This window comes from Sorex fumeus, unplaced genomic scaffold, assembly GCF_029834395.1.
Source record: "Sorex fumeus unplaced genomic scaffold, SorFum_2.1 ptg000122l, whole genome shotgun sequence".
NCBI lineage: Eukaryota > Metazoa > Chordata > Mammalia > Eulipotyphla > Soricidae > Sorex > Sorex fumeus.
This window is the reverse complement of record NW_026606179.1, coordinates 29513726-29527564: the sequence shown is the minus strand read 5'-3', so window position 1 is coordinate 29527564 and position 13839 is coordinate 29513726. Positions and strand designations below refer to the sequence as shown.

Genomic DNA, 13839 nt, shown 5'->3' with positions numbered 1-13839 from the left:
TCTGAAATGTGTAAGACAAATATTACATCCATAAATAAGAATAATTTAAAAAGGAAAATTACAAATATCATGGCTAAAATTAAAACTACAGTACAGAAGCTGCATAGTGAGTATCAAAGAAATTCTGGGTCTGGAGAGACAGTACAGCAGGTAGGGAGCTTGCCTTGAGTGCAGCTGACCCAGATTCAATCTCCAGCATCCCCTATGGTTCTCTGAGCACTGCCAGATAGTAATTCCTGGGTTGAGCCAGGAGTAACCTCTGAGCATCGCCAGGTGTGGGCTAAAAACAAAAAAACAAACCAAAACAAACTAAAGAAGAAACTACTCTTGGACAAAAGCAAAAATAAAAATATTCAGGCAAAAGGACAGAAGCACACCATCATTCATTAGCATTTAGTATAATAGCTTGGATATGGAATCAACTGTATCCAAAGACAGATTAGTGGATAATGAAGGTGTGGCATATATACACAATGGAATACTTTGCAGCTGCAAGAACAATAGAATCATGTATAAAACAAATAATGTTTTTTTTTAAAAAAGAAACTCTCCTGGGAAGTATCATAAAAAATAAAGTCACATAAAAATAAGTGAAAAAAATCTTCAAAACACTTAGATAAAATGAATCAGGGATACAAAACAAAAGTACCTGTGAATGAACATAAAAACAAGCTCTTTATAACATTTCTACAAATTCCTCTTTCTTACTCTATATTGAGCACCTTCTATGTGAAAGTCTATGAGAGGATCACAACTTTTTTAAAGATAAAAGACATTCAAACACATACTAGACTACAATGTATTGTTTATGGTAAAGATTATAAAAAGGAATGTTGACAAAGAGAAGTGTTATTTCTGGTCTCAGTGGTTTTTCAGGGCTGGACCTTCAAGTGAAAGATTCCAAACCAGAAAAATGTGCAAAGAAGAAGGAATATTTGAGCCAGAGAAAATGGCAGAAGCAGAGGGGCAGAAGCTAACAAGTTAAGAACATAGTAGCTAATTTGTTTGGGCTAAAGCACAAACAAGTGTTTAGTAGGAGACAACTATGGGCAGAGAAGCTATTAAGACTAATGGGGAAGCACATAGGGTTTCTGCTATTTAGATGCTGTGACATTCTGAATGACATGGATGTAGAGAAGTTGGCTTATATCAGTTTTTCTTTTATTTTCTTTTAATTTTTGGACCACTCCCAGCTGTGTTCAGGGGCCCATGAAGTTACTGAAATTGAACCCAAGCATCCTACATGCACAAGCAAAGACCTCTGAACGATGATTCTGTCCACCACATTTGTTTGTCTGTGTGTGCTGCAACGATCAAATCCAGAGATTCACACATTAGAAGCATGTGTTCTAGCACTGAACCACATCTCTAGTTTAATTTTCTGAGTAGAAGAAGTATTATTTCCAGGCTGGCTAATAGTGCAGTGTATGGAAAAGAACACTAGATTTGGGAGTCAGAGAACTTGCATCTATAAACTACAAACCCAAGTTTTACATCAGGTCATTTCATTACTGGATATCAATCTTCTCAAATAGTATAGTGAGGTGAGGTTTTAAAGTCTATCCTGCTCGAGAATAATTCAAGTATAAGATTGAAGGATCAGATAAACTAGGACAAGACAACAAAAATAATTAAAGGATAGGTAAATATAATCTTAGACAAAAGCATTAAACTGTATACTTACTAAAAAACAGAATATATTAAAAGTTAACTGCACTGAAAAATAAAATAAATTGCTTTACCTGTAGACGATCAACATGAACCTTGACTCCTCCAACCATCCCCTTTTTAAAGGCTGCCAGCATATCAAGTATGGGATTGAATCGGCTACCTCTAAAAAATATAAATAGATTTTTAAAATGAGAATAATAACAATAAAATGAGAGTTTCAGAATCTAACATTACGTATTCTTTGCATATTCACTCTGCCGCATGCTGACAAATATAAAAGATAGAAGAACGACTTTGACAGTGTTCTTGTCCATCTTACCTTATATTGTCTTCCCGGATAAGAACAAGGAAAAGTGGACGCCCATGCATTTTCCAGTATTGCTTAATGAACTGTAGTGCATTCTGTCAAAATGTAAGAATAAGATAAGACAAGATGATGTAACACCTGAACTTCTCAGGATACTTAACTATTAATGGCAAAAGAAAATAAAACTTATATATCAAGGCAATTCGTTTTGAAGATTCCTATAATACAGGTCTTTGAGTCTAGAGCATAAAAAGCATACAGCATGCAAAATGAAAAAAATATAGAACCCATTTGTTTTAGAGAATATGTGGGGAAAGACTTAATTCAAAAATGGTCTCCAGAAGGGAAAAACATTATTATCCTGAAGATTATTAGATTAATTCTCATTTTCACATTACAGCAGTTATATAATAACAGCAGAGACTGGAATGAATCTAAACAACCTATCAGAAACTTGGAGAGAAATGGGTTGGAGGGACAGTATAATAGGTAGTGCTCTTGCCTTGCACACAGTTGACCTGGGCTCAATCCCTATTACCCCATATGATCCTCTAAGCCTGTCATTAGTGACCCCTACACGAAGAGCAAGCAGTGAGCATAGCTGTGTAGCCCCAAACCAAACAAACAAAAAAGTAAGAAGAAAAGAAATTAGAGAGCATATTTGAGTAAATTTCATATCATATCATACTTATGTAGCACTTTACCCTGTGCCAGGCACTGAATGTTTTACATATACTATTTGATCTCCAGAACAACTCTATTATTATTCAGTTACAGAGATGATAAAATAAAAGGATCACAGCTAAGTAACTTGTCCACGATCATACAGCTGATGAATATTGAGCCAAGATTTTAATAAATGCAATCTGGCTTCGGACTGTATGCTCTTGAAATGACCTGAAGTTCACTTTGCAAATGGAGATACTTAACTGACTGGGTGTCGTCACTTGACTCAGTTTTTCACTTTACATTCTTCATAAGTAAAATTATTTTGCTAACAACTTCTGCCCCCAAAGAGATAAAATTACTGTCATATTACATGGTTCCCAAACGAGTGTTTTTTCTGCTTCTATAAACTATAACCCTTCATTCTACTGTAGAAAGTCTATAAAAGCAAAGGCACATAATTTTATAGGGAGAAAACTCTATAATAAAGCTACAAATAGGTGCTGGAGAGATAGTACTGTAAGGAACTTGTCTTGCATGCAGCTGTCCCAGGTTCCTGGAACCTTTATAGACCCTTGAGTCCTGCCAAGAGTGATCCCTGAATGAGGAATAACAATTGAGCATAGCCAGGTGTGACCCAAAAACAGAAAGAAGGAAGGAAGGAAGGGAGGGAGGCAGGCAGGCAGACAGGCAGGCAGGCAGACAAGCTATAGGTAAGTTAACTTATTCTTCAAAATTATGCAGATTTTATTTTATTTTAATATTTTACACTATTAACACCATGCCACAGTCACTCAGGAACACACAACTAACATGATAAAAATCACTATAAACAAAGGATACTATTTCAATTAAAAAAAATAGATGTCCTTCTGCAATTGTTTGTTCATTGCAGCACTCTTTATAATAGCCAGAATCTGGAAAAAACCTGAGTGCCCGAGAACAGATGACTGGTTAAAGAAACTTTGGTACATTTACACAATGGAGTACTATGTAGCTGTTAGAAAAGATGAAGTCATGAAATTTACATACAAGTGGTACTACATGGAAAGTATCATGTTAAGCGAAATGAGTCAGAAAGAGCGGGATAGACACAGAAAGATTGCATTCATCTAGGGAACATAAAGCAACAAAACGAGAGACTAACACCCAGGAATGGCTCAGATTAGTACCAGGAATTTTGCTCCATGACTTGAAGACCAGCCACATGTGCTAGGTGAAAAGGAAGCTCAGATAGAGAAGAGCGCACCAAATAAAGGGTGTTGTGAAGACCCTCCCAGGGTGGGAGAGACATGCTGAAAGTAGTCTATAGACTGAACATGATTGCCACTCAATGCCTCTCTTGCAGAACACAGTACCTAAAAGAAGAGAGAGAGAGAACAAGGGGGAATGCCCTGCCACAGCGGCAGGGTGGGACGGAGGGGATGGGGGGTGGGAGGGATGCTAGGACCCGTGGTGGGGGAGGATGGGCACTGGTGGAAGGATGGGTACTTGATCATTGTATAACTGAAACCCAAGCACAAAAATTTATAAGTCTATAACTGTACCTCATGGTGTTTCACTAATAAAAAAAAATGATAAAAATAAATAAATAAATAAAAAATAAAAAAAGAAAAAAAAAGATGTCTTAAACTACCTTTATGTCGTCTATCAGCAGTAAAACGTCTTGAGACATGTAGAAATCACTTAGGTCAAAGATGATAGGGTAACAAACCACAGTCTTTCCGAGAATGCGGTAAATCTATAAGGGATAATTTTATAAAATAAATATAAAGCAAATGTACAGTTACATAAGTTTAATAAAAATCAAAACCTATTTATGTCTAATCGGCAAATAAAATATCTTCTAAAATAGCATAATATAAAGAAAGTTAGGGTTCTTCATTAAATCTGTATGCTAATTCAGAAATTTGCCATAAATATGACATAAAAAAACTGTGACATGGTGGTGGAGTGATAGTAGAGAAAGTGGGGCACTTGCTTTGCAGCCGACCCAAGTTCTATCACTGGCATCCCGTATGGTCCCCAAGCCCTGCCAGGAGTGATTCCTGAGTACAGAGCCAGGAGAAACCCCTGAGCACCACTGGGTATGGCCTAAAAGCAAGAAACAAAAACTATGACATGATATAACAGTATTAGAGTAAATTATGTTATCATATGGTACTTTACAACACTTAGAAATAATATAGCACTGTTAATCTTATTCATTTTTAGGAGAATTCATACAAACTAAGACTTCCTTGTTGAAATTAATAATACAGAAAATCAAGCCAAGTATAGTATAGTTGTTTTTCTTTTTCTTTTTTTTTAGGTAAAGGGGCATATTTGGCGATACTCTGGGGTAATTCAGGACTCTGTATTTAGGAATCATTCCTGGTGGTGCTCGGGGAATCATATGGATGCCAGGAATGGATAAACGGTTGGCTGTGTGTAAAGCAAGTGAACTCCCTCCTGTCTATCACTCCAACCCCAACCCAAGTATATAATGTAATGTAAGAATGAATGAACAGCAGATGAAATATTATTTCAGTCTGTGGTATTATAGTTTGAACACTGCACTAGAAGGAAATTTTATGAGCACCTTTGATGTACCAAGACAGCCAATGGGTCTATCTGGCCTTCCGGAGAGTCCTAATTTTTCATTGATACCCAGATGGAAATAAGCCTGCAAAACATGAATTTATAAATCAGAGTTAGGCAAATATTTATGCTTTTTCTTTCACTGTTCCCCTCCCATTGCCCTAACATTCCCTCTGTTAACTTCTGATATTTCCAGATAAACAGAGAACAAGGAAAATCTTATTCAAGAGACTTGAAGGGAAATACGATAGTGTTGTCAACTTAAATTTGGGATCATTGACAAAACTGAAAGTAAAATTTTGTGACCTATTTGGCGACATTCTGAAATTTGACATTGTTCTTACACTGTCACAAATGTCTAATTTCAATCGTTCTGTTCATTTTACAAAAAAAAAGAAAATTACAAATGTCTTCTCTGTGTAAAAAATGACTAATTTTTCAAAAATGAGGTCACATAATTGCTTCTTACTAGAATTGTATTTTCAGGTATTTCACTTCAAAATAAGAGGTGTCTTTTATTGATGTTTTTAATACATAAATTTTATTTTAAAAATTTAAGCAATATCCTAAGAGTTCTGTTTGTTTTCATGAGTTTGCTTGTTTGTGTGGGGTCATACAGAGGAACTTGGAAATTGTTTCCAGCATGATACTCAGGAGACCATGTGGTAAGAAGGATCCCATTCAGGGATAAGGACTGAAGGCATCAGACTTACCCAATTAGGGTCTCAACTTAGTGACCTCATTTAACCCTAATTACCTTCCTGTTGGCCCTGTTTCCAAATCCAAAAACACAATGCTTCTATTTGGTGTGACTCTGGTAGGTTATTTTGCGGGTCTGGGAACACTTTCATTTTTTTTCCTCCCACAGCCAGGCTGCTAAGACTCACAGCCCAGTGCTACAGGTCCTGGAGTTCCTGCAGAGTATGTGGCCACGTGCCACCTCCAAATTCCACAGCACTGACAGCTCTGTAGGAGCACACTAAATTAGGCAGGAAAGTAACATAGGAGCCAACCAAGCTCAATAAATAAAAAAAAAAAACACAGAAGGCTCAACTAGCAGCAAGGAACTCAGTAAATCCTCAATGACTTTAATGACTCCATGTGAGAAAGAACAATTTTCTTTTTTCTTTTTCTTTTTTTGATTTTTGGGTCACACCCAGTGATTCACAGGGGTTACTCCTAGCTCTGCACTCAGGAATTACTCCTGGTGGTGCTCAGGGGACCATATGGGATTCTGGGAATTGAACCTGGGTCAGCTGCATGCAAGGCATATGCCCTACCCGCTGTGCTATCACTCCAGCCCTGAAAGAACAATTTTCACAAAGTTTCTTTTGCTGGAGTATTTTTTCGATAATTCCATTAGCAGTTTTATTGGATTAAGCAACATAAAGTATTTTGTGTCTGCTAAAGGGGACAGACTTGTGGAGTGGGCGGGAAATGAGACAGGGATGGAGGGAAAGTCACACTGATGGTGTGGTTGATGTTGGCACAGTGACGCACCTGAAACAATTGTGTTAGGAAGAACTTTGTAAAACACTGGGGCCCCCCGTTTTATAAATTTTTAAGCAACTACTACTTCATTTTGATAAATATTTAAAAGGGAATAATTCATATGTAACTGCTAACAAATGAATACACTGTTACAGATTTTTAAAAATATATAAATATATGGACATATTACATACACAAATCAATATGCCTATATGAACACTAATTGGTACATATATCATATATTTAGTATCCAACTTTAAAAAATCTAATATTTTTATATTCGTGTTTCAAAGTGGTTAATTTTAACTGAGACTATGTATTACTGTACATTCTAATGCTGAAATAACTAATAACATAGTTTAGGAATAGTACCTATAGAAAGACTACAAAACAGAAAAGGGATAAAACTCCTAGAATTTCTACAAGTTAGAAGGAAATAGATTTAAATGAATCAGAAGTTAATCAGTGAGAAATTTTCCATTCCAGATGCCTCTTTACCCTATTTCAGTGGTTTTCACTATTTCACACATGTGGTCCTGTGCTGGTTGACATGAAACTATTTAGCAGTGACTGTTGAGTTCTCAGCGACTATTTAGTTTTCAGTGACTGAGAACTATTTCTACTTCACATCTCTGCCCTGATGAAGATAGAATCTAATTTGTTGTTATTTCAAAAAGATTCCACTAAAAAAATCTTTAAATAGTGTACTATTTATTTCTTAGAATAATTTCTTAGGTTTTATAAATAAAAGAGAATATTTATTTCATTTAAAATAATGTTAGGTTACATCAGCAGCCTGATGGCACCGTCAGACTTCCAGATACCCCAAAATTGCTTCTGTGCCTTTGGCCAGATCCCAAAAACTTGGGGCAAAGTTTACCAAGAAAGTAAATGGCCAAAAGTTAGGTATGTGGAAAACACACCCACAAACCACCTCGGGCTCAGCTATATAATTGGAGGCATGGCCTCTCTGGTTCCAGATCAAATTGCTTAATGGCCATGATCCCAGAGACTCAGAAATAAATCTCGAAACCCAGTGGCTTTTGGCGGAAATGTATCTGGTCCCTGCAGTAGGTTACCCATGCAGGGCCAACCCAGGTGGGAACAGGTTTCTTGCCTTGGCCTGTTCCTTCTGGCAGCCCGGTGGCCGCCATCCTCCAGAGGTCATTGGACAGTCAGGTTTCGGCCCACAGTGATGAAACACACAAAGCTTCATGGGATGGGGCTAGATCCAGCGCTTTCCTCCCCACCCCAACGAGACCCGGAGTCATCACCCACGAATGGCCTCTATGGCTCCTAATCAAGCTGCTTAATGGCCATGATCCCAGAGACTCAGAAACAAATCTTGGAACCCAGTGGCTTTTGGCAGAAATGCGTGTGGACCCCACAGTAGGTTACTGTCACCGCGCCACTCCAGGGAGGAAAGGGTGCTGCCCTCCACCTGCTCCCTGTAGGCAGCTCAGTGGCTGCCACCCTCCAGAGGCCACTGGACAGTCAGGTTTGTGCCCTCAGTGATGAGACATGCAGGGCCTCACAGGTTGGGGGTGGAGCCAGTCCTTTCATCCCTGTCCCAAAGAGACACCGAGTCGCCACCCATGAATGGCCTTTCTGGCTCCTAATCAAACTGCTTAATGGCCATGATCCAAGAGACTCAGGAACAAATCTCGGAACCCAGCAGGTTTTGGCAGAAATGCCTCCAGATTTAAGTGTTAAAATTTCAGAATTTCAAAATCGCGTGGCCACTACTGCAGCCACTCGACATCATATGTTATTCTTAACCAGCAATAGAAAACAAATTGTCTACTGTTGCCTTTTCAGCAGATCTGAGTGTTGGGGTAAAATACCAAATAATAATGGTGGGTCTGGTGTCAAAATATTGAATGTGATCAAAGTAGAGAGAGAGTAATGTGCAAATCATCTGCCCCACAGGTGGGGGGTGGGAGTGGGATGGGGGTATACTGGGTTTTTTGGTGGTGGAGAATGGACACTGGTGAAGGTACGGGAGTTTCATTGTATGACTGAGACTTAAACACCAAAATCTTTGTAACTGCTCTCACGGTGACTCAATAAACAAAATTATAAAAAATGAAAAAAAAATAATGTCAGGTTAGTAATTCTAGAAGTAAGAAGCAATTTACACTGGAATTAATAGAGACCTTTTTGTCATTTTCTTGGATCAAAATTATATTTCATTTTAGCTTTAAACTAATATCTTAAAATATTTTGTGTCTGAACACTATATATTTAGAAGGCTATTTTATAGGTTCTATAACTTTTTTCATGTTCCCTTTCCTACAAGGTATTTATTATTCATTTTGACCCATAAGTAATCTTAGTATATTACGATTATAAGCCTGGGTGAATAATATTTTGCTGAGATGGCTATCATTAAATTTGTCGATCATTTCTGAATGGCTCTTTGGCACTGGTATTACTCTAAGAATGGACTTTCTCTCCTAATAGCTATCAACCATTTACTAGTTTTTCTTCTAGCAACTATGCATTTAAAAATATTGAGGTACTTAATGTGTTCATTTTATTTGATGATGTAGAAATCTAGCCTAAATTTTCCTTAATGTAAAATTTAAACTATCTATATCCATATAATCTAATCATTGTGATTTGAAACTATTTAAATATCAACCTCGTCTTAAAATTATTGTTATCGCCAGTGCTCCCTGTTTATTAAGCTATGGTGAACACATCTATGTCAGAGTTAGCTCTGATATCTATTTTTCCTCCTGTACTGTATGTTCCTAGAAAACAATATCATCCCAGCTGACACTGTGTCTAGGATATAGCTGAGTCTCAGGAAGTAGTTGAAGGAAGAATGATGGAGCATTTAATGTCCTGCTAAGCCACTTGTCTTATGAATATTGATTTTGAAACATCAGTAGTTTCAGACAAAGCAACTGTCCAGGAAAAAAATTATGTTGTTAAACTGTATTGAAACTATTGTACAGCACTATAAGGAGTTCCCTTTCCCTTGAATATTTTTCATTTTCAAAAGTAAATACACATCTATAATTTTTTCATTGATTGTTGATTATGATGCTAGGGATTGAACCCAGGTCTCACATAGATGAAACATGAGCTCTATCCCTGAATCATCCCTGGCCCCCATATTTCTTCTTTTTTGATGAGAAAATACAGTGTGTACCTGAATTAAAAATACAGTGCTGGAACCTTAGATCTTGTGTCTTCAAAACTGCCTGTGGATTCTCTGTTCCATCTAGGTATATATACCTTCTTTGGTCATTTAAAAAACAGCTTCCCATTAGTCACATATTGGAGTCTCAAGAACTCTACATTACTAAAAGGAACAATTCTGAAGTTGTACTTTCCCCCCTGCAAGGTGCGCCTCATGTATCTAAAATTTTTCCTTCTAGTATTGTTTGAGACTTGACCACATTATAAATATAGCAGACTTTACCATGATCATCTTAGAGAGAACATTTTTTTGAGGAGTTGGGGAAAGCAGCACGGTGTAGTGGGGAAACACAAATGTTCTCAGCCAGGCTGAACCAGGGCCTCACACACGCAAGACATGCACTCCAGTCTGTTGAGCTATTTCTTTGAATATTCTAAATACTTTGGTATTTGTTCCTTAAGTGTTTCCTTTAGCAAAGGGAAAAATGGTACTTTATGAATAAACAGAAATCAATAACATTAGATACAAGACGAACAAGAATATTCATATAAAGTCACATCTGGGTTCATCTGCATAACAGTACATGCAAAAAGCCTCAAAAATTGCCTTCATGAGGATCCCAAGGAGTTAGGTAACTGTACCTAAATAAATAAACTCAAATATTACTTGATAATTACTAGAGAACCCAATTACTTTCAGACTCTGAATATCAAGGCAAGATAAAAAAGAAAGTTATTTACCAATAAATATTTAAGTGAGGCATCTTAGCAGTTAATAAAAGGGAAAATACTAAAATTCAAGGTAAAGGTCAATTTCACACAGAACTATTAAAATTAAATGTTATTTTAATGCTCAGTTTATTTAGTAGCAGATTTAGCCCAAAATGAAAGTTAACAAAACCTACAAATATATACAAATATAAAACAAGGCAGTTGTTTTGAGTAACACTATTTGACAAAGCATGTTTCTCAATTAGGAAGACTTTTGAATTAATGATTCCATCTCATAAATGAATTTAAACTATGCTTCTTGATTTTAAACTAGTCTAATCTCCATGCTCAAGTATCTCTCTATCAAGTAGAAAATAAAAAAGCAGAATCACATACTTTGACAAGTTCCTGTTGAGCCCATATCTGAATGGGTTCTACCTGTTGAGGTGTCTGGGTTTGAATACCATACGTGTTGAGAAAAACTTGAAGGCTAAATAAGAGAGAAAAAGAGACACTTTTAGAAAACGTATTTATAGTTTAGAAATGCTTTAAAAGGAGGATAAAAGAGAAGAGACTATGTTAGCTTGGAGCCCAGTATTAATTTACAAGTGTTGGCAACATGCCATTTGCATAGGAATCCGGATGCTTTCCTGAGTTCTTCATAAAGCATGAGATGGAAGCCTTGATGGCAGGCAGAGAGGGTCAGCACTGACTGCGGCCATTACCATAGTCTGTTTATACTAAATTTTCAAACTACACCTCAGGCAACAGTGGCACTGGCCAGTGCTTAATGTTAATATTAACTAAGAAAAATTTTTTGATCTATTTTTTAAAAATTTACTTGAAGCATCATTATGTACAATACTGTTAATGATAGCATGTTATGCATACTGTTACAAAATTATTTTTAAAGTAAAACATGCTATACTTTCACTTAAAGTGATATTTCTGACATTATTGAAATCCTGTAAAAGGGTTTATGAAATTAATAGCTATATTCATCCTAATATTATAAGCATAAAATAATTAATTCCCTTCCCACCATGCATCTGGATTTCATACCGTTGGCTCTCTGCTACAAGTGCTACATGAACTACCAAATCATTTTCCAGTGGACCCTGTAAAACAGAAAAAAAAGGAAACATTTAGAAAGATCTGGTCATCATCAGTTACAATGAGAATCAAGGACAATATTAACCATCTCTAAGAGGTTCATTAAAATGATAGACACCAGCTGGCTCCAAACAATCACCTCTCCTTCCTTGCTCTCCACTACCTACTAATCAATTTGATGGTGTAGACAGAGTAATGGAACACCATGGAATGAAGAGCCATAAATCTCAGTACTACCAGAGGGGCTAGCCTGTCAAGGCTATTTTGAATGATGCATAAGAGTAGCTTGGAGATTGAGTATCGTTTTCCATCATTTAACTCTGAAGGAAAGAGGAGGAACTAAAAATAAAAATCCAATTTATGTATCTGTAAAAAAAAGATTGTGAGTTAAAATTGTTCGCTTGACATCTTAACCACTCATGAGACTATTCTTTCCTGTTAGCCAATTTTCTTTTGGCACCTTATACATCAAAATAGTTTTGTCCTAATATATAGTTCCTATGAAAGAGGATGAATTATCCAATTGAATATATATAATTAGCATTCTATTAATTAAATACAAGCTGTTAGCTTAATAGATTCTAATCAAAGATAATGTTGAATGTTTGCTACTTTTTCTGTGGAAAGAATTCACCATTAACATACATTTATACATTGTTAAAGTGAATCTAATTTTGAGACTCATTATAATTAACAGAGAATATTAGAAAAAATAAATCATAGAATTAGTAATCTCTGAAAAATACTGATTAATTTTTTTATAGCAATGAATCCAACATTCCCAATGGTACACCCTGAAAAGTTTGATTTACCATCAATAGTTACTCTCAAGGGTATTCAATATGTCACTAGAATTTATGCATGATGGAAGGTAAGAAATACCGTAATACATATGTCAGCAGTAAATACCATATAATCAAAGGAATGGTTCCCAGAATCATTATGAAAATGCCACTTCAGGCAGACTTCCATGTGATTTAAATGAATATCTAAGAAAAAATATTACAACCCAACACAAATAAAAATACATTAAAAATGCTATTTATTTCATTTTTATTTGATAAAGACCCTGAAAGTTAATGTTATTCGAGTGAACAAAAATTAATTACTCAAAGTTTTATCAATATTTCTAAAATAAAATGAAAACATAAAGCCTTGTTTCTCTTGAACAAAATCTAGTGTATACTTCATCTAAAAGAAGAAAAAAATCTTAGAGTGAGTCATTATCTACCATCTTCAGAATAAGAAATTCTTAAAAGGCGAATATATATAATATAATGCAGATACATTGAAGCTTCAGTAAATAAGGATCTTGAAGATCCTAGTAGGCAAACTGGTATCTTCTTTTGAATTATAGGCTTATTTGGATAATCTTTGCTTCCATTAGAAACACACTAAGTGTTCAGATCTAAAGTATCCACGATGAACTATGGTAAGTATCTGGTTAGGGGACTATTAGTTGGCTAAAGGTTGGGTTTTTTTTTTAAATTTTATTGAATCACCGTGAGATATAGTTACAAGCTTTCATGTTTGAGTTACAATCACACAATGACCAAACACCCTCTCTCCATCAGTGCACATTCCCCACCACCAATATCCCCAGAATATCCCCCCTTTCCAGGCTAAAGTTTTTTATTGTGAAAACTCAGCATTCCAGAAAGTTTCCATTTACAAACTATATACCATAATGAGTACAGATCCAGATCATCAACCCTGGCCCATATGCAACCCATTTCCACTCACAGAAATATTTAGCATAGGCATTCTCATTCAACAAGTCTCTTCCTTTGACTATGAAAGCTGGAATCATTATCACTCATTATTAGAGAAATGCAAATCAAAAGAACATTCCAAAGAATTCTAAGCATTTTTAAAAGAAAATTTCCAGTGACTTACATTTCTCCCACTTCCCCTATTTATTTCTTCAAAATTTCCTCATCTTCACTGACTCTCTAGTTCTGTACCTACCCAGTGTCTCTCAGCTGGAGGTCATAGGGATCCTCATGTAGGCTCTCAGATTACCCCAAGGGGACACATGTGAAAATAGCATAAATGGGAGTTGGGAGTGGGCATAGCATGGGACTAGGTCAACCAGCAGGATGAGAGTGGATGCTCACACAGGCAGTGAGCAAGGCTGGAAGGAGGCCTCA

At 36.3% G+C, this 13839-nt stretch overlaps 1 protein-coding gene across 2 annotated transcripts in view; it reads right to left on the bottom strand.

Annotated features, from left to right (window-relative positions):
- Positions 1-13839, bottom strand: part of PHKB (phosphorylase kinase regulatory subunit beta) — a 278679-nt gene that overhangs the window by 64590 nt on the left and 200250 nt on the right. For both annotated transcript variants that reach the window (XM_056136671.1, XM_056136672.1), the window contains 6 exons: positions 11639-11694; positions 10973-11066; positions 5226-5309; positions 4281-4385; positions 1991-2073; positions 1743-1833 (listed from right to left, as the gene is read on the bottom strand). In XM_056136671.1, the coding sequence (XP_055992646.1) occupies positions 1743-1833; positions 1991-2073; positions 4281-4385; positions 5226-5309; positions 10973-11066; positions 11639-11694 (513 nt within the window). The remainder of the gene's footprint in view (positions 1-1742; positions 1834-1990; positions 2074-4280; positions 4386-5225; positions 5310-10972; positions 11067-11638; positions 11695-13839) is intronic.